The sequence below is a fragment of the Pezoporus flaviventris genome, unplaced genomic scaffold, assembly GCF_033815535.1.
Source record: "Pezoporus flaviventris isolate CSIRO_AGI_PZ_B2104156 unplaced genomic scaffold, CSIRO_AGI_Pfla_v1 ptg000063l, whole genome shotgun sequence".
Taxonomy (NCBI): Eukaryota; Metazoa; Chordata; class Aves; order Psittaciformes; family Psittacidae; genus Pezoporus; species Pezoporus flaviventris.
Window position 1 is genome coordinate 11,661,555 of NW_026892611.1, and position 19,628 is coordinate 11,681,182.

Consider the following 19,628-nt stretch of genomic DNA (forward strand, 5'->3'; position numbering starts at 1 on the left):
ATCACCTAGGAGAGGCCTCCTGGTGAAGCAGGGAAGCAGCAGGACAGGAGGCAGTCTGTCACTACACAGAAGCAGCCAACCGAAAGTCATGCTTAGATAGTGTGGATTCCCACTGAAGTAAAATTGGTTTAATCACCACCAATTGAATTTTCCAAGTCCCCACACTTCAAACTCTGAAGAATAGCAGCTCATGGTTCAGCCATGTACCAAAATTACCTGACCTAAGGCAACATCTTCCTGCTCTACAGACCCAGAGTTAAGAGCCAGTGCAAGGGGAAGCTCTGCTGGATCTCTGGCAGAGAGAAGCCAAGACAAATGGAAAGATCTGAAAGGCAGGCAAGCCCAAGACATCTATTTTATGTTGGTTGGGTTTATCACATTTGAAAGGCATTTCTGTTAAAAAAAAAGGTGTCATGAACAATAGGAGAACAGCACACAGGGATATGTGAGCCAAAGTGCCGTATCCAAAGGAACAGTCACCCACTGCTAAACCTAGCACCAGCGGAAAGCAGAGAGAAAAGTGGAGCAGCAGCAAGCTGAGGGCAGTGAGCAGGATCAGCTCGAGCTGCCAGCTCAGCACCAGAACAGACAGGACCTTGATACCTTGGAAAGCCTGTGACAAAGCCTGGGACATGGCAGGTCAACTGGTGTCGCAGTTTCTTCCCCAGTAAAACAGAAGAGATAAGAGAGGGATGCAAATAAATATCCTAGAAATAACGGCAGATTTGTTGCATATGTTATCCTGTTTATCAGCCAAATTCCTGGTTCTTACTTGTCCTTAATAAAAGGCCACTAACTAAGCAAGTGGCAGATCAGCTATCTTGAGCCCCAAAGGTTACCTGAATTTCCCCATGGTTTCTGGAAGGACCAAGGCTGGGGCTGGCATCTGAAACAGGTCCTTCTCCCTGCTGGCTGATGCCAGAGAGAAGGGTTAGATCTGTAATAAGCTACAATATGAATTAAACCCTTTTTCATTTTACTGATTTAGGTATCCTTTGGCACCCTCTATTCCAATAGATCAGTAATTTGGGAAGAGCGAATAATTTTGAGTGGGAAATTGGAGAAGGAAACCCACTCTGAATGCTTGCTTTCCCCCTGCGAAAGGGAGACTTGCATAACCTTGGGGCTCTTAAACCCTGGTAGTAACAGCTTGTTAACCTTTGAGTCCCCACCATGGACTTAGGCGCTAGGAGGAAAGGGAATGATCCTAAACAGGTAAGCGCAAGGGACCCAGACAACTTCTGAGTTTGGAAGATGATCCAGCAAACTACCCACAAACCTTATTTCTGAGTCAGGCCTGCTCTTTGCAAGAAGGCATCAAGGCTGTATTGCAGACCCTGTACTCACAAAGCTTGAAATGCCTGGAAGCAAAAGATGGGGCTGCAGGTGAAGGCTAAGGGAGATCAGGCAGCATTTGAAGATAGAAATGAGAGGTGGGCACAGAGAAAAGGAATTGCTGAGCATGAAAAATAGGACAAGGAATGCTGCAGAAAGCAGGAAAGCTAGGGAGGCACAAGTGGAAAGTTCAGCAAAGGAGGATACAGGCCCACATGCTTACTGAAGGACTGGTTCAAAGCCAAACTGGACCTGCTCTTACACACTTTGGTGGGTGTGGCACTACTTGATGGTGCCAAAAACCTTCTAAGAAGAACTGAAGGTGAAGTACATATGAGCTGGGACCAATCTGAGTCCCTCCCTGCCTTCCACTCTCTAGAAAGACACAGAATATGAGGTCCAGAAGTAACTGGTGAGGTGCTACACCAAGTGAGGTCTGAATCCAGCAGATGACCCAAATCTCCCACTTAAGCATTTGTTTCAAGAGCATCAGCAGCATAACTCAAGGGGTTAGCTCAACCATTGCATTCTCTGCATCTGTGGGATGCTTTCAAAGCCTGAGGATCCATCTCACAGATCTGTTTGGGAAACTCCCCAGTGTGTTTTGAATTCAACTGGAAGCACCTTGGACTGGATTAAGACATATCTAACTCAGAATGGGTGGAAGAGCATTGGTGTTTGGGTGTTGGGAACTCCACAACTCCTTGGCTTGGGTATGAGCCTATCTGAGAAATGTCACATGTCTGGGAAGCTGCCTGAACTGCTTTGCTTGCAGCAGGATTTCACCACTGACCCTTCTGTGGATCTGAAGTATTTGCTGGTGTGCTTTGGGATGCTCTTTGCTCGCCTGACCACAGTGAGACTGAGGCACCATGTTGTTGCAGAAAGAGCTCCTAGCACTCCTAAACCTCTGAGCACTTTCCATGGGATGAACTAAGCTGCATGCACTAGTTTAAATGATTCCATCAGAAGCTGCATGCTGTGCAATGCCCATCTCCAGCCACATCACAGTTGGATGTCTGTATGATGCAGAGTCACACAGTCTTACCTGGCTCTCAGCACTCAGTGGAAAAGCTTCTTTATCTTTTGAATGCAGCTCCTCAGCCATGCCTCCAGCCGAAGGTTCAGCTTCCAAGAAGTTAGATGGGACAAGTCCTCTCTGTTGGTTCAGCTCTCCCTGCAAGATCAACACTGAGTTCTCACACCAGCTTCCCTGGCTGTTGGGGAAATAAGAAACTGAGAAGTCCATGCAGGGAAGGCCAGGCTGTGGTGTGAGAGAAGCCTGGGAACACACTCATGCTGGAAGGATCCTCAGCAAATTCTACGGCTCACATTCTTGCTTAGTTGCTCAGTGAAACAATTCAGAGCACAGAAACACAGAAGGGAGTGAAGGAAGAAAAGATGGCAGATGCCATGACAAATGTATTCCAGCAACATGGTCACTTCTACAAATTCAGATCACTTCCACTGCTATCCTGGAAGCAACTGGAATATGACAGTGCCACAGGCTTTCCAAAGGCCTTTGATTTAGTCTGGTATTTATTTATTTTGTAAAGAATGAGGTTCTACTGGTACAATGTCCTGCAGACATGGCCTCAATGCTCACTGAGGTGCAGAGCTGCAAACCAAACTTGGCTGTATGCCTAGAGAATTGTCTCCAGTTCAGCAGGTGCTTGAGTGAGACAAAACCAACCCCAGCAATGGTGTTTGGCCAACACTATGAAAGAAGGCAAACAAAGCATTCACAGTGATCCCCTCCAGACTCTCCCTGGAGCTGAACCTCAACTTTGATGTGTGAAGACACATTGCTTCCTACGCAGGGATCCAAGGGCCAAGGATCATGTCCAGCACACAGCTCATTGGCAGGCACAGACAATGTATGCATGCACAGTACATGAAAGAGGCACCAGTGCTTGTGGAGATATGCTCAGATGGGGGTGACTGTACAACTGTATTTTCATGTTACCACTGTAGCCTCCTGCCCTGGATGAGAGCATGTGTCTCAGTGCTTCGTGACAAATCAGCTTACAGCAGATGCTGATGCAGCTGATACAGGTACAGAACAATGCATCCTAGGCTTTGGGAAATATGCACTCAAGTTATGCCAAGAAATAAACTCAAATCCATCTGGATATTGTGGTTACAGGAACATGGACTACCAGAAACACCCTGCCCTGCAGTAAGCAGATACGGGCTTGGGTTTTTTTGCAGAGTATTTTGTTCCCTGATTTCGTCTCTCCTGCCACTAGATGGACTCCAACGACTTCAAATGCAGCCACTGGCCCTTCCCAACCCCTGTACTCACATAATAGAATCCATCATCATCCATGGACCCAAACACAGTGATAATGTCCCCAGCACTGAAAGTCAGTTCAGCCTGCAAAGAGCAAGAGAAAAATGGTCACAGGAGAAACACTACCTGGAATGTCTGGCCTGAAACACCAGGTCACCCTGGGCTTCTTGCACAAGCTTACCCTGCGGGAGGGAGGCCGCTGTATTAAGACTTGCAGTACCAGGATGATGAAGGGCAACTGAGGTGGGTAACTGTGGACCTCAGTGCTAAGGAAGCATTTCATAAATTCAGACAAGAGCAAAGCCTGTTTCTTAAACCAGTTTTAATAAGGCTTCAAAATAGTGCCTACAACCTGTTCTGGAAACGTATGTTGAGACAAGCTGAACAAGCACCAGAAACACCTTGCATTTCTTTAAAGGTAACTACTAAATCCTGCTCCTTTGCATGAGCCTGTTCTGTATGCAATGCTCAGAGATTAGTCACTAGCAGGAATGCATACCAATGGGAAGATCTGACCTAGAGACAGAACATTACCACACAACACATGTCACCCTCCATCACATCCTCCTGTCAGCCACCCCAGCAGGCGCTCCCTAGAGCACAAGACCAAAGACAAAGGTCGAAGCAGTCTCTATCAACAGAAGAAACTGCCCAGTTACAGCAAAAAAAGCTGCTCTAAGAGAAGGTGGAGTCTTCAAACAGGCTGTGTCCCACTCAAGACACACTGGCTTTACATGCACTTGACAGAAGCGTTAGCTGGAAGGGATCTACCTCCAATACATTTACCTTATGGTAACCCTAGTACTCAGTTTATCTCTGGAGGCTGCAGGTTCCTCCTGCTGGCTGTGAATTACTTTGCTGTAACAGAAAGACACTTTGAGGGAATTTCACTCACAGACACAGAGAAGGGCACAGCTGATCCTATTCTGTCCTGGTGCAAGTTCGTTAACAGCAACTGCAGGTTTCTAGCAGAATAGGTGACCAGATTTCCTGGAGTGTGCACAGGGAGCACCTCCAACAGTGCAACAGAACTGGACCAGCTTGTTTCAATAATGAGCTCTGCCCATATGGCAGGTTCTAGGAAGACTAAATTACTGCAAAAAATACAGCCATACAGCCATCTTCTTGTTGACATGAGCTCAAAAGCATTCTCTGGCTAATGCATGCTCTCACTGCATTATTCTAAGATAATCCTCCATCCTTAAAACACTCTGTCCTCAGCAGCAGCCTGTCTTGCTCATGAGATGCTCATGAGTCACCTCTTGGCCATACACTCCTCTCTGATGCATAGAAACAATCTGAATCCAAACCCCATGTTTATGTTTGCTCAGAGTAGACTAACACTGCTATGGAGAAAAGAGAACAGAGCATGTTCTAACTTAGAAAGGTTATTTTGCAGCAAGGATTCAGCACTGCTTTCTACCTCAGACTTATCCACAAAAACAGTCTGGATTCTGTGTAGGGACTGCTTGAAAAGCAAAAACTTAGAATATTGGTCCATTAAATGGGAGCTAAGTCTTCTTGCTTGAATAAAGACCTACACAGTTATTCAACACAAAAGACATGCTCCAAGACACGCTCAGCTGAAGTATCAGAAGTCCATTCAAACTCTTAAGCAGGTTTTCCCTTTTGCCAGAGTGTGCTCTCAATCAGCTGCTAACAGCAGGGGCTGCTTCCTCCTGCCACAGGTCTGCTTAGTCCCATCTAATCATTAGGGGATGCTACAAGGCCATGAGACACTCACAGAGTTTCACTGAGACATATCCTAAAAAATCACTATGGGTATATTGCATCATGTTCTTCACAGAAAACTGAACATGGGTATCAGAAAATGCATGAGAACATATCAGCAAACTACATTTTATGACTTTAGCCAACCCCTTTTTAGCAGCAACACTGCCAAGCTACAATGAGCACTTTGTTCAAAACAGAGACAAATGACTTGGGACAGAAGGAAAAAAGAAAGAGGAAAAAGAAACCTATGAAAGGAGTGAGCAGCTGGTGCTTACCTCTACATCTGCATTTGGAGAGCTCTCCTTAGGGTTATAGTCAAAGACAGCCACCATACGACGAGAAGTAAGCAGTTCAGCCTCACAGTCTTTATGCTTCTGCCCTGCAGGACAAAAATAAAATGCAATATCCTTAGCTGGAAGTTCTAGGACAAAATCCCAAATCACAGCAACTCCTTCAACATTTCTGGAGTGGACTGAGTAAAAATAATACCAGGGGGCAACTGAATGGGTGAGAGATCTTAGAGGCCATAGAGACATTTAAGTACAATAGTCTTCTGATCTCCTGTATAAGCACAAAAGTGGGAACATCTCCACATTAAAGCATCCTTTAGGTGTTCTGCTATATATACAGGCATGTATTCTATATTTTCTGATATTTACACACAAATATGTGTATATATATACACACACAGGACAGCAGTCTCCTTATAGGGTCTTGAATGGACATTTCTCCTCCCTGCACACAATGACCTGCTACTGAGCTACAAAATTCATCCTCCAAGTGCCAGGGGAACAGCAAGAGCCCTGGAGAGCATCAGCCACAGCAGCAGAGCCCAGCATGAAGGGAAGCAGAGGCCTCACCATCCAGGGAACATGCTGCACTTTCAAAGCCACCCAATTGCTCAGCCAGGACTTAAGAGACCTCCTCTGGGTCTACAAAAGCAAAGCCTGGTGTTACAGGAAACACACACTGTCCATTCCTTATGTCCCTGCTTCAGGGCAACACTGGATGGGCTACCAAGGGGTTTGCAGGCTTGGCCTCTTGGGCATCAAGGGATGACTGTGCACCTAAGCAGAATGAGCACCCTCTTGAGGGACCTTAGGTTTTAAGGACCACAGCACTGGATGTATAAGGGATTTCTCTGCTTCTCCAAAGCACAACAATAAGCGCCCTTCACCTCAAACACTCCCTGTTTAGTCAAAGGCCACTGCACCCACTGCTGTATTAAAAGAACCCCATCATTTGTGAGAACCACCATTTTCTTACAGTGCTCTGAAGCACCACTACAGAGTCTTGCATTGGGTCTCGACTGCAAAATGTGTCTGTATTCTGATCATGTACTATCTACTCATAGTATGAAAGAGCAATTCTCACCTGCATGAGACTTGTACTTCTCCTGTTTATCCAGCCCTTCTGGGGGAAGAAAAGGTCTCATCAGTGAGAGTTCATCTTTCAGCAGTGACCACATGACAGAACTGACAACCGTAGAAAGAACAAAGACCAAAGCAGCAAACAACAGAAGCAAACCATTCATGCAACTCAAAGCCTACACCGGTAACCATGACTCAGGGACGTAACAAGAAGCAGAGGTCAAGCTCCAAAACTATAAGAGACATCACTGTTGTTAAAAACTTAACAGCAGCATAGTGTTGGGCTCTCTTTCCACTTCCTAGCAGTTGTACAGAGACAAACATCTGAGGGTCCTGTAAGCAAGTAGCAAAAATTCAATGCAGTCTGTAACCCTATTGCGAAAAGCAAAGAGGAAGCAGTGGGTGACACAGACCTTTCTTGGAGCGTCTGGGTTTTGGAGGAGGGATGCTTTGGCGGCGTGGAGGTGGAGAAAATGTGCCATTTCCTTCATAAAAATCCAAAAAAGCAAATAAATAGACAAGATAAACAGTGAAGGGAAAGTGAAAAGCATATTGAAGAGTGAACAGGCAACAGAGCAGCATGACATGCCTCCCCTGGGAAGCAGACACCATGATTTCTATGGGCACAGCCCAAATCTCCATTTCTCATGTGTGGACTCAGATGAGGCATGATCCACAGCCCAGATACACACAGAAATCCACACTGTATTCATGCCCCTCAGCTGTACCACAGTGCACATCAGACAAACTTTGCTACACTTTATCTTTCAGAAGCAGCATCACAAGGATAAAATAAAGCCTTGTTCCATTAACACTTGAAAATCACCAGGTGAGGTGCACCCCATCAACTGCCTCAGGGGGAAGGAACCTGGGGAAGTTTCTAGCTACAGTTTCTGCACTGAGCAGGGTCAATATAGGATGAGTCCACAGAAAGAGCTCCCACACCAACCCCTCCAAGGCATCTTCTTAGTTACAAGCAGGAATATGGGTTCGTGACGGCAGGAAAACAACAGAGGCACAAAAGCCTGGCTGCCAAAGGAAACCAGGTTTCCTCTCTGCACATACACATAAGGTATGTCTTCTTCACTACCACCACCCTCCTGAAAACCTTCAAATCAACCATGTTTCCTGGCGTCTCAGGGCTATTAAGTTCCTTTATTCTTCTGAGGGCAGGGGACAGAGAGTCTTGTGTATCCACACAGGAGAAACAGTATGAGCGCCCTAGTGTGAAAAAGTGCCTTACTCAAATCTCTTCTCTCCCTAGACATGAAAGAGGCCAAAGGACACAAACCTACCAAAAAATCACATAGCCACAAAGTGAAAGCAAAAGACACCTTTGACCCTTGTGCTCCTCAGCATCAACCTGCCAGAGACCCACATTTAGGAGCTGGGCACTGTCAGCCCCATAGCCTCTCGGGCTGGATACTGGGTCTCACTACAGGGAAACAGAAACAAGCAGCCTCATTCACACTCTGTGCTGAGTTCACAGACATGACACCTCAAGCACAGGAGGAGCTCCTGCAGCTGCAGATGCAGCCTCCGGCTCAAGCATGAATTGAGACCTCAGAACATCTGCCTCCCTCACCATCCCGACTTCCCGGCTTGCTACTTCAGCAGCCACTAAACAAGCCTGGGGACCAGCCCTAGCGATGGTTTTGGTGCACTGGCCACGCAGCCTGACAGCACGACTGAGCTTTCCACGCTTCAGCAAAGGGACACGCTGACAGTGCACACATAAAGGAGACACAGTACCTATGCTCTCCATCGGCGTGTTAGCAGGCAGGAACCCTTGCTTTAGGAGTTGCTTCTTGATCTCATTATTCTCCACCTGGACTTCTGATACCATGTTACACGGAATGTAGCCCTCCCTTCCTGCACATTCACCCCTGTAAAAGCCATCAGCATCCTTGTCTCCACATACCTGCAAGGGAAAAGACAGGCCAGAGACTGTTGAAACCACAGGGACTGAGAGACACAGAGGAGAAAGGGAAGCTAAGGAAATTCCCAAGATGAAGGAGTCTCTGCCTTGATGGTTTATGCTGTCCCTGGAACATCAGATGGAACCATACAAAGTAGAAGGTGCTCACTATGGTGTGCTCTTACTTTCAGAATCTGTCCCTCCTTAAATGGGAGCTCCTCTTCTGCTGCATCAGGGTTAGGAGACATAGAAACAGGATCGTAGTCAAAGAGAGCCACAAATATTCTAATGCCATCATCTTTAAGAGAGGTTTCTGAAGCAATGCTCCTTGGAGGACCTGTCCACAGACAGGAAACACACAGAGAGAACATCAGTACCATTCCCCTGCCATAGCCCTGCACAGCTCAAATCCTACCTCTCCCCTGTATTTCCAACCACCTCCCTCTCTCCTGCTGCCCAACTCTCTTTCCTTGCCCACTCACCCGCACTGGAGAGCACAGGCTTCTGCATTTGGCTTCTTCTTACGCTCTTGTTCCCTCTCCTCCTGGGAGCCTGCCAGGTCGTGCGAGGCAGCTCCTGGCCCCTAGGATCTTTATTACTGGCCACCTGCAACAGGAACCAGCAGAGTTAGTAGCAGTCTCTGCCTTCCAACTTGCAGCAACAGCGCTCAGCCCAAACGCACTCCACAAAGAGCAGCGCATCCAAATGCAACATTCCTCTTCAGGGACACTCTAGAGCTGAAAGTACCAAGGGAGTTGGAAAACAGAACTAAGTACAGGCAGGCAGCCTGCCAGGCACTGGTGACAATCCCCTTGGTGAGAACAAGGACACAGGACAGGGCATTTCAAGCAGGGGGGCAATGACATTACAATCATCATCTACACAAAGCTTCAACAATTCAGCCTATTTCACTAGGGATTTTCATTGGGGTGCCACAGCCTCCTGCCATGGGGAGGAAGACTCAGTATGAAAAGGAATAGTGCATCGGTGACACTCGGTCAGTTAGCAGGAAAAGCAGAAGCAGCTAATACAAGAAAAGCCACGGAGCAGCACAGAACTACAGAATCTCTCAGATATTCTTCCAGAAATCCCAGAGGAGGGGCCTTTCTCTGGACAACACTGAACAAAGCAAGATACAGGCAGGCCAGGGAAGCAGAGGGAAGCTAACGCCACTGCAAGCTGCTTCAAAGCCAGAACAGGAAAAGTCACCCAACCCTTTTGTGCAAGGAGGTGCTACGTATCCCCTTCGAAGGATGTTCGAGCCTCCTTCTCCAGCCAGGTGACTTACAGTCCAGCTCCCAGCCCTGCTCCTCAGAACTGCTCTCACATCTCAGTGCTTCCTTCTCCTGGCAGAAGAATTGCAGATGCCGGCTTGGAGACCCAGCCCACTCCATCCCCTGCTCTTCCATCATTTCCAGTCTGGTCAGGTCCCTTCTGCCATCCATGTGGACAACCTCAGATTGACTGGAGCCATCACTCCAGTCCCCTTGACAGCTCTGGGACATTTCTGGCCATAGCCTCCTCTCAGGGGGGGAAGCACAGATCGAATCCTCATCATCTTCAGAGTCATATTCAATGTCTATTTCCAGGCTCCTGGGGCTGGAGCAGCGTGGTGCCACCACAGCAGGTTCTGCAAACCCTGGAACCACTGCTTTCATGTGTTTTTTTCGTAGGGTGCCTTGTCTGGCACGACTGTACATATCAAACCCTTCTTTCGCACCAGCACTGCTCACAATGTTCAGCTCTTCCCTGAGGCTAGGAGCTCTGTATAACCCACCTCCCATCTGACTGCAGTTGCCCAGCAGACGACTGCAGTGCTCTGTTAAATCATTCTGTCTCTTCCTACCCATCTCAGACCGACTCCGGGTCTTCTCTTGATAATTACTTCCCTTCTTCTTGATCCGAGCAGGACTTGCCACAGTCCCAGACTTCAGATCATTCTGCTGGTAGCCACAGTTCCAGCTGGCTTTCCTCTGACTCCAGGCTGTCTGGACAAAGGCAGGATTTGCATGGTCAGCATCCCTTTTGCTCTCCTTAACACCATGCTCCTCCTGCAGCATCTGAGCAGACAGAGCCAGGGAGGTGTTACTCCCATCTGCCTCTAGAAACAGCTCCTTGATGTTGAGTGTCTTCTCTGTTCTCCCTGAATGGTAGGTAAGTTCTTCCTGGCAGTCTTGAGGATCCGCCTTTTCCTCCAGAACACAATCCTCATCCTCATCCTCATCCTCATCCTCAGTCACTTCAGGGATGCTAAACAATTTCTTGCTGTGGTTCTTCTGAAGTGGCAGTTCTAGTATTCTCTCCAGAATTTCCTCATCGCTGTCAGTATCACAAAGATCCATCTGTACCCAGCCCCCGAGAATAGCCACAGCCAGGACAAGCAAAGGGAAAAAGAGAGGAAATAAACATTACAAAGAGAGGCAAAGTTACAGCTGATTCCCTCCCAGCACAGCAGGATGGAGCGGCGACGGTGGTCTGCAGCGAAGCAAGGGTAGGAAGCAAACGAGAGCAATGGAGCTTTGGCAAAAGACAATCAGATGAACTGACAATGCAGCGGAAAGTGAGAAAGAACAATGCATGGAAGAGCTCCCTCCCAGCCTCTGCCTCTACACACACACACTGTCTGCAGCACCTTTCATCCTGCCCATGGGGTTCCCAACAGCTTCAGCATCCCCTGTCTGGGATGACAGGGAAGGAGAGGCGCAGCTCCTCCCGGCTGTGCACCAGAGCTGATCAGCTCCCTGCCTGTACTCACACAAGGACCCACAGCCCTCCCTTACCTCTGTCCTTGCACTGAAACGGAAGACAGTGACCCTGTGCAGTGAGACACCCCTTGGAGATGTTGCTACTATGGAAGGACCTTCTCTAGGCCCTTCCCATCATCTGCCAAGGTCCAGCTCTACAGTGATTTATTGTCTGCAAATCCAGGTGAACAGAGTTGCCACAAATACACATGAAAACCTTTCACCTCAAAGGAGTCACACAGACTTGTATTTCGCTTGCAGCTGGGTAACAGCTTATCAGCTTACATAAAGCTTTTGGGAAAACACTGCTGAATTTTAAAATTTCCCTTGGACCAACTGAAGAATTTATGGTTTGTCTTCTACTACATTCATACTAGAATCAAAAGGGCGCATCCCAGATGTATAGCGTAAAGTAGGTTGGAAGTTACCTATAAAGGTCTCTTGTTCAACCTCCCTGACAATTTATATCATGACATGTTCTAAAAGCATTTACAAATAGCTTACACAGCATACACAATTATTGATGTTTCAAGCTACTGGCATGAGCAGGCCTGGGCAGAGAGAATTAAAAACTGGACCAGTGGGGCAAACAAAAGGCAGCTCTAAGCTGCCTATTGATTATTCCAACCTTCATAACTCTTTCCAAGCAAAAGCTGGTCTTGAATTCTGTTTAGAATTGGTTGAAGGGGCCTCCAGAGGTCTCCAGTTCAATCTCCTAATTGCTGCAGGACTGCTGCAAACACTAAAACAGTGTCTTTGCTTAGCTGAGGCTTGAAAACACCAAAGAAGGGAGATCCCCCACCTCACTGGGGCCCGTTCTAAGGCTGCACCACCCTCCTGGGAAAGAAGTTTGTACTCATCTCCCAAACAGGAACTCACAACTGCTGCCTGTTTGTATATTATCTGCCAGCAGCAAGACGCCCTGGGCTATCTCATAATTTTAACCATCCTTCAAATAGTTGTAGGCAGAGACAAGATCCCCCCTTGCCTCCTCCTTGTCAGACCAAACAGGCTCAGCTTCCTCAAACTCTCTTCACAAGACACACGCTCAAGGCACCTTGGGCACACCAACTAGGAATATCTTCAGTTATAAATGCAACCATGAAGACCAGTAAGACCTACTTTAGCTGTTTCTAGAGTTGTGGCTTTTGCTTTTGAGTCTTAATATAATACTGGTTTCAGGAATTTAACAACTTAATTGAGGTTAAACTTTTTAAAAGCAGAAGCACTTCATTCTTTCATCCCCCAAATCCTGACAGAATTGGCTGAGAATTCTTGAGATAACCCAAAATGTTACTAAATATGTAGAATCCTAGAAAACAGCTCTGCTGAGACCTGGCCTGCTTCAATCACCATCTTTCTTCATTCTTCAAGGTAGTGTTGGCAACTCTGTGCCACAAAGCTTCCTGCCCCTGATGCCCTCTCCCCATTCAGCATCTTGTCATGCTCACACACTCAACGTCTCACTGCCAGAAGTGAAAACAATCACTTTATTAGGTCAAGATGCACCAGTGTGCTGAAATCAACAGGATGTGTGTGGGAGGGTTTGGTGTTTCTTTCTCACACACACAAAAGACAAACCCCCAAAACATTTGGGTCAATAAAGCATCCAGGAAAACAAGACAAAGAACAGCATTCTTGACTGTTCTGATTTCCTCTTTACCCTTTCAGGAAAGCTGAGTTTCTTCCATTTTTCTTTCCAGTGCAATTCCAACAACTGGAAGCCCTTTCAACAACTCCTTCCCAGGCAGCCCCAGAATCACCAACCACCAGGCTCTTCTGGGGCTCCTGAAGCTGCATTTCAGGTCCCACCTGCCCATGTGGGAAGCAGAACTCCCTTCAGAAGGAGAAAAGGACTGGCAGCACATTTACTCCAGAATCATTACTCTGTCTGTCAGTGATCGTTTAATGCTCACGAGATCTATCTGTGGCAAGCAGCCACACAGGTCAGCATCAACCAACTACAATGTTCTTTGGTCACATGAATAAAAATGAGGGCACTTTCTTGCTATGCACATGTACCACATTTCCCGCAAATCTTTCTGATTTCTCAGTCATTCAACCTCAATACTTCCCCTCATGCATATTCATGTCAAGTGCCACAATCTGTACTATGCCACCTTCCAGTCACGCAGTTCTCAGCACAAGACCTGTCACAGATGCATTGCAACACACTAATTAGCTTTAACTGTTTAACTTGTCAAATGAATTAACAGGATCACCCACTGTTCAGTTCAACCAGTGTTTCCTCACTTGCAACATGTGAATTGCAAAGCCACAGCTCTTGCAGCTTCTTCTTCCTACAGAGAGCACCAAGGTCTACGCAAAATAATCTGCACTAGATTACTCCCATTAAGCACTGCCTTCAGGACTAAGGCCAAAATGTTACACGCTTGCTTTGCCTTAGGAGGGATGGTGGGTTACTACAGGATTTACAGATGGGTGGACTTCACAGATTCTTGTGTGTTCGCTGTTTGTATCTATATTAAGAACTTGATCAATAGGATTGATTTTTACCCGTGGGTTCTAAAGTTCACACTGCATTGTGTGTTTTTCCAACTAATTAAACCCTGGGTACATTCATTACACATAAACACCCTTCCCTCTAACAAAGAATTTGCATTTTTACTAGCTTAAGACAACACTGGAAGTAAAAGCAGAGCAGGCAGGAACTTAGCCAAGCACTGTTGAGAGCACTGGGCTCAGACCAGCCCCTCCTCCTGTGAGCTGATGACATGGGATGGCTGCACTAGCACTCCCCACAAGCATCATTCAGCTACAAGTTACCTTTTCCCCATTATCCCCGTAACATGTCTCTCCCTGGTCCCATTTCTTCTCTTCCAGAGCTTCTGAAGACAGTTCATCTTCTTCCTCCTCTTCCAAAATATCTGAAAGGTCAGAACTACGGCTGTGCTCAGCAAAAAGGGTCAGAGGTCGTCTTCCAATTTCAGATAGTTTTTCTTCTTGCTATTGAAAACCAGAACAGATTTCCTCAGCCCTCTCAGACATTATTTCAGCAATAAAGTAGCACTTTACCTTTCTCTATCACATACAGCTAAAACGTGGCAGGAAACACACTGGGCAGCACCCAGTGCTGCAATTGGCATGTGTCTATACACACACACACAGCTACACAAAACCACCAGCATGCAGAAGAACAGTACCGTGGAAAATCCAAGGGTGTCAAATAAAATCCACATCCCTCCATGGGCACAGACATTCAACCAGCGTTAAACAAACCTCTCTCTCCACTCTGGACATTTCTTTCATCACTTCTTTGCCTGGGGACAGCCTCAGGAATTCCTGGCAGCTGCTCCCAGCCACGCTTATGTCTCCTTGGAAGGTGCCCTCTGTGCCCTCAGCCTGGCTGGGGGAGGGCAGAGGCTCTGGGCTCAAGTGTTTCTCCTTTGTCTCTTTCCCTCTTTCAGCACTGGCACCTTCTGGTGACTCTTCCACAGAACATGCATAGCAGGTCTCCATATCTATCTTCAGACTGCTGGCAGATGGACTTTCCAGCTCTGGTGCTTTGGTTACAGATTGCTCCATCTGGGAAACAAACCAAGAAAAGGTCATCATAAATAGTGATACCTAGTGGAGACACTGTGCCATACCCATGCACCAAAAGGATGCCCTTACCACCCCAAACCTAAACCCCATGTGTTCTGCACTGCTGGTATATAAGTATTTTAGAAAGCAATTTGCAGCTGGGAAGGTTGGCCAGCCCTGGAGCAAAACCCTTCCTCCCTGCAAATACCACTGCTTCAGCTCTGGCTACCACACATGGCTCATGGAAGCCACAGAAGTGGACTGACAACAGCTGGTTTTAGAGCAGCAAGAAGAGCCCACGCTATACAACAAGGTCAATTCCCACTCTTATGTGCCAGAGGAATGTCCTACATACCAGCTTGCAGGTTAGCTTGAGCTGGGGGTGAGGATACTACCCCACTACTTCTTGGAGCTGGTAAGGGCTGTGAAGGGAAGGGGCATTAATGAAGAATATATATGGACAGTACAAGTGCAGGACCCCATGGTTCATCACCAAGCTGCAGTACAGAACGCTTACAGATTTGTGTTTCCCTGTCAGCTCAGCCTGGTGTTTAAGGAAACCTCTGGGAGATGGAGGAGTGGAACCTCAGGAACAAGGAGGGGAAGGCAGGTGAGCCTTCATCAACCACCCCTTTCTGTAACCTTCACTCTAATATAAGGCAGCCTCCACCTGATCTAAACAGGCCAAAGGCAGCCCTCCAGAAGTCTAAGGTGGAGGTTTTGCTGACCTTCTTTCTGGCTTCTCCAAGGACTGAAAACCCAATCATTTCATGATCACTTTGCCCAAGACGGCCACAACCATAACATCACCCACCAGTCCTTCTGTTTGTGAACAGCAAATGTAGCCAGGCATCTCCCCTAGCTGGCTCACTCACCAGCTGGGTCAGGAAGTTACCTTCCACACCCTCCAAGAAGCTCCCGGATTGTTTCTTCTCTGCTCTACTGTACTTCCTGCAGACATCTGGTAGATTGAAGTCCCCCATGAGAGCAAGGGCAAGCGAATGTGAAACGTCTACCAGTTGTTCAAAGAATTGCTTCATTTGTAGCTTCATCCTGGCTGGGTGGTCTATAACAGACTCCTACCAGGATATCAGCTGCCTTTCCCCAACCCTCACCCACACACATTCAACCTTCTCACACACAGCATTAATTTCCAGGCAGCTGATGCACTCCCTGACACACAACACAACCCCACCTCCTTTCTTTCCTTGCCTATCCCTTCTGAAGAGCCTCTAGCCATCTATTGCAGCACTCCCATCACGCAAATCATTCTACCACGCTTCTATGATGGCAACTATGTTATGATTTCCCTGCTACACAATGGCTTCCAGCTTCTCTTGTTTGCTGCCCATCCTGTGGATACTGGCATAGGAGCATTTAAGTTGCTCTGTGGATCTGGCCTCTAACAGCAGCACGCTACCCCCTGGCTCACTGCTACTTCATTTCATTCTCTGTCCCAGCACACATGGTACTGGGCAGGAGATGTAAACAATTACCTGCACATCTGTCCCTTCACCCAGGCCTTGCAATTCTGCTTCCCTTGAAGGGACAGGCTTCGTGCCCTCACCGGGGAGCACTGTGCTGCCAGCTTGCTGAGGAGGCACAGTCAGGCATTTCTTGTCTCGTGCAGCATCTGATCCCTGTGGGGAAGTGCCTAAAACCTGCACCAAAGAAGCACTGGGAGAGGAGAGGTGAGGTGGTGAAGAGGCTTTCTCTGGCAGAGATGGCGCTGAGCCCTCGGGGGTGGAGGAGACATCAGTCAATTTGGCATCTGAGGTATGAGAGGGAACGTTCTGTTGAAGCAGGAGTGCAGCCATGTGGTGGGTGGGTGGGCTGCGTGAAGGCAGAGAGCCCCTGGGCTCTCCACGGGGCAGTCTAGAGGTAAAAATGGTAGAAACAGCAGAATCTGAAGGTGAAGAGTGGTGAGAGGCTTGCAGCAAAACCGGGGAAATCTGGGCTGGAACCGAATCCACTGATTCCCCGTACAGAGACATAGTTCTCACAGACACCTCCCGGCACACCTGGAACATCTGAAGCTGGGACAAGTCCACAAGGACGCTCCCAGCTGTTGGAGAAGTCACTTCGATTACCTGCAAGCAAAAACCCAGGGAGCAATTATTTACTGTGCACACAGTAAGAGCGACAATTCCTGAACCCAAAGTTAACAACAGACCCCAAAGCTCTGGAGAGCTAACATGCAGAATTCCCACCCTTCTGCACAGGATCAGGGAAGAACAAACAGTAAACAGAAATTGTTGTCATAACCATTCGAGAAACTGGTTATTCTATTAAATATTACTATATTCCTTCCTGCTCTAGGTTTTAACTCTCCTTGTTCCCTACGCTTTAAAAGGCAATCACTTTTTTTGTTTTCTCTTTCACCTGCCTCTTCCCAGACTCCTCCTTTTTTACTCATGTAGAGGAAAAAGCATTTCCATGAAAAAAGAGCAATCATCCAACACAGCAGCACTCTGGTTTTCACTGTGCTCCTTTAAACAGTTGCGGCTTGCTTCTCCCATTGCCAGTGGCACATCATGTGTGCAGAAGACTGCAAGCCACTTTTAACACAGAATATCCTTGGAGGTTCTTTACCAGTGCTCATACTGAACTCTGGGGTGTTGTACACATCTGCCTTTGTCTGTCCCTTCATTTAAAAATGGGCTGGAGAATTACACCTCACTCTCATAGTGCAGAGACAAGCCCCAAGTGGTGGCAAGGTTGTGTACTTGTATCCTGTCTATGCCATGTGGATTTACTGCTCCTTCAGGTCACTGTTTCCCCAGTGATAAAGCTAGTGCCTAGGGTAAAGGAGGAGGCTGACACTAATTGTCCTGGTTTGCTGGTGAAGGGTCCTGCCACAGAAACTTTCTTAGCTTAGTTATATCAAAACCACATAAAAAGTCTGGACATAAGTCTTTTTTGGTGTGCATGGAGCAAAGCAAACAGCCCAAGCGCTGTCACTTCTCCAATACCATTCCTTTCCAAGCCAAGGATTGTCACTGCCTCCTCATGGCATCCTTACTGGATCAGGCTTTCCAGGTTCTGAGGCTCTGCAACTACCCTCTACTCCTGCACCAGCACACAGCCCCCCACTTGCATAAATGTCAGCCTTGCATTGCACCAGCACAATACCTTCTGTCCATCCGCATACACAGCGTAACCCGTGACTCGAACTCCATTGGAAGATCCTTCAGCATCAATGGTGACAGGTAACCAGCTGATAACAAGAATACCTGGCGAGGGACCAGCTTCTACCTGGACATCCAAAGGAGCATCAGGTGTGCCTGCAAGAGACCAAACAGATTTTACCTCGTTTAATTCACTTTAGAATAAAGCTAAACTAAACCCTGGTTAGAATAAAAAAGTCCCACACAAGACTTGGCCCTGCAGAACCATACCAGAATAACCAGGCTAGTCTTGGGAAATGATAGAACCAGAGAAAATAGGGTGCTCTTGTTCTATGAAAGCTTTAATGCACAGAAAACAGAACTTTGCAAAAGTAGCTGAGGCCAAGATGCAGCAACCCTTAGAGCAAGGTCATGGCAAACCATATCTTCCATGCCTGCAGAGACATGCTGCTAAGATCAGCAAAGAGAATGTCTTCCCAGAGCAAATGAAAACAAAACAGAGAAAATTGTTAAAATAAAGGAAGAAAAACATTAAGACAAAACAGTACAGCATGTCAGGCTTTGGGACTACTAAACCTTGCTTCCCTTCACCCCAAGGCTTCGCAGCAAAATAATGACAGAGCTCACTGCTCCAAGCACTCCATGCACAATGGCAATGGGCATGACTGCTCTGATACCTGCTAGTGGGGTAGTGAAGTGTATCACAGCTGAGTTCTGCTCCTGCCCCTGTGGGACCTCTTCCCAAGGTGATTTCAAGGGCCGGGCCTCCAACTTGGCAACGTACTGAGTGCTGGGCTGCAGGCTGTGGAAGGTGTACCAATAGACCCCAGGTTTTGTTATGTCACATTCCTCCCCATTGAGATAGACCGCATGGTTGTAATTGCTGTTGCAGGGAAGCCACGTGAGCTCTGCTGATGTGGCAGTGACGCTTCTTACTTTCAGCATAGTTGGTGCCACACAAAAATCTTGCCCCACAAAGAAAGTGCATCGCAGTTTATCAGAACTGCCTTGCTCTGTCACAGTCTGCACAGATACACGGTAAGACCTTGTCTTTAAATCCAGCTTTTCAATCACTGCTTTGGTCTGAAAGCCACTCTTCACATTTTGACGTAGCTCTTCATCCACATAGATGTTGTAGCTTTGTACGTCTGGGCAGCCAGCTGGCAAAAGTGGTGGTTCCCAGCCTACAACTATGCTTCTGGCAAGCTGCTTGATCAAAGTCAATTTTCTTGGGTAAGGCACTGCTGTATGACTAACAGGTTCCTCCTGGTCTCCTTCTGCTCTACTGGTCAATGGGCTGATGCTACTCTCTTCAACAGAGAAATCACTCTTATCTCCACTGCTGGTGCTTGCACTGACAAAACTTTTCTCCCGGTATGAACTATGGGTGAGATCGTTCAGCTCCGAAGGCAGAAACGTCACGAGGTCATCATCTGAGACTCGCTCAACAAAATTGGAGGGGACCAGCCCTCGCCGGCCATCCATCAGCTCCCCTAAACGAGAAACAGGAAACCTGTTACCACTGCACCTCCTGTTCAGCTTTCCAACCCATCTATGAAG

The 19,628-nt window shown here is 47.4% G+C and overlaps 2 protein-coding genes across 14 annotated transcripts in view; both read right to left on the reverse strand.

Annotated features, from left to right (window-relative positions):
• Positions 1-1,352, reverse strand: part of LOC133278139 (C-C motif chemokine 4 homolog) — a 60,343-nt gene extending 58,991 nt beyond the window's left edge. The window contains exon 1 of the mRNA XM_061470642.1: positions 1,349-1,352. The gene's annotated coding sequence lies outside the window, so the exon portion shown is untranslated. The remainder of the gene's footprint in view (positions 1-1,348) is intronic.
• The window catches only part of TSPOAP1 (TSPO associated protein 1), a 66,199-nt gene that overhangs the window by 5,925 nt on the left and 40,646 nt on the right, over positions 1-19,628 (reverse strand). For 4 of the 13 annotated variants that reach the window (XM_061470598.1, XM_061470600.1, XM_061470602.1 and 1 more), the window contains 14 exons: positions 18,746-19,561; positions 18,073-18,224; positions 16,437-17,030; positions 14,635-14,940; positions 14,182-14,361; positions 9,865-10,992; positions 9,133-9,256; positions 8,836-8,987; positions 8,485-8,653; positions 7,146-7,217; positions 6,737-6,775; positions 5,638-5,741; positions 3,641-3,712; positions 2,384-2,512 (listed from right to left, as the gene is read on the reverse strand). In XM_061470598.1, coding sequence (XP_061326582.1) covers positions 2,384-2,512; positions 3,641-3,712; positions 5,638-5,741; positions 6,737-6,775; positions 7,146-7,217; positions 8,485-8,653; positions 8,836-8,987; positions 9,133-9,256; positions 9,865-10,992; positions 14,182-14,361; positions 14,635-14,940; positions 16,437-17,030; positions 18,073-18,224; positions 18,746-19,561 — 4,037 coding nt within the window. Of the gene's footprint in view, positions 1-2,383; positions 2,513-3,640; positions 3,713-5,637; positions 5,742-6,736; positions 7,066-7,145; positions 7,218-8,484; positions 8,654-8,835; positions 8,988-9,132; positions 9,257-9,864; positions 10,993-14,181; positions 14,362-14,634; positions 14,941-16,436; positions 17,031-18,072; positions 18,225-18,745; positions 19,562-19,628 lie in introns of those variants that run through there. The other 9 variants (XM_061470601.1, XM_061470599.1, XR_009746459.1 and 6 more) reach the window with 7 other exon arrangements.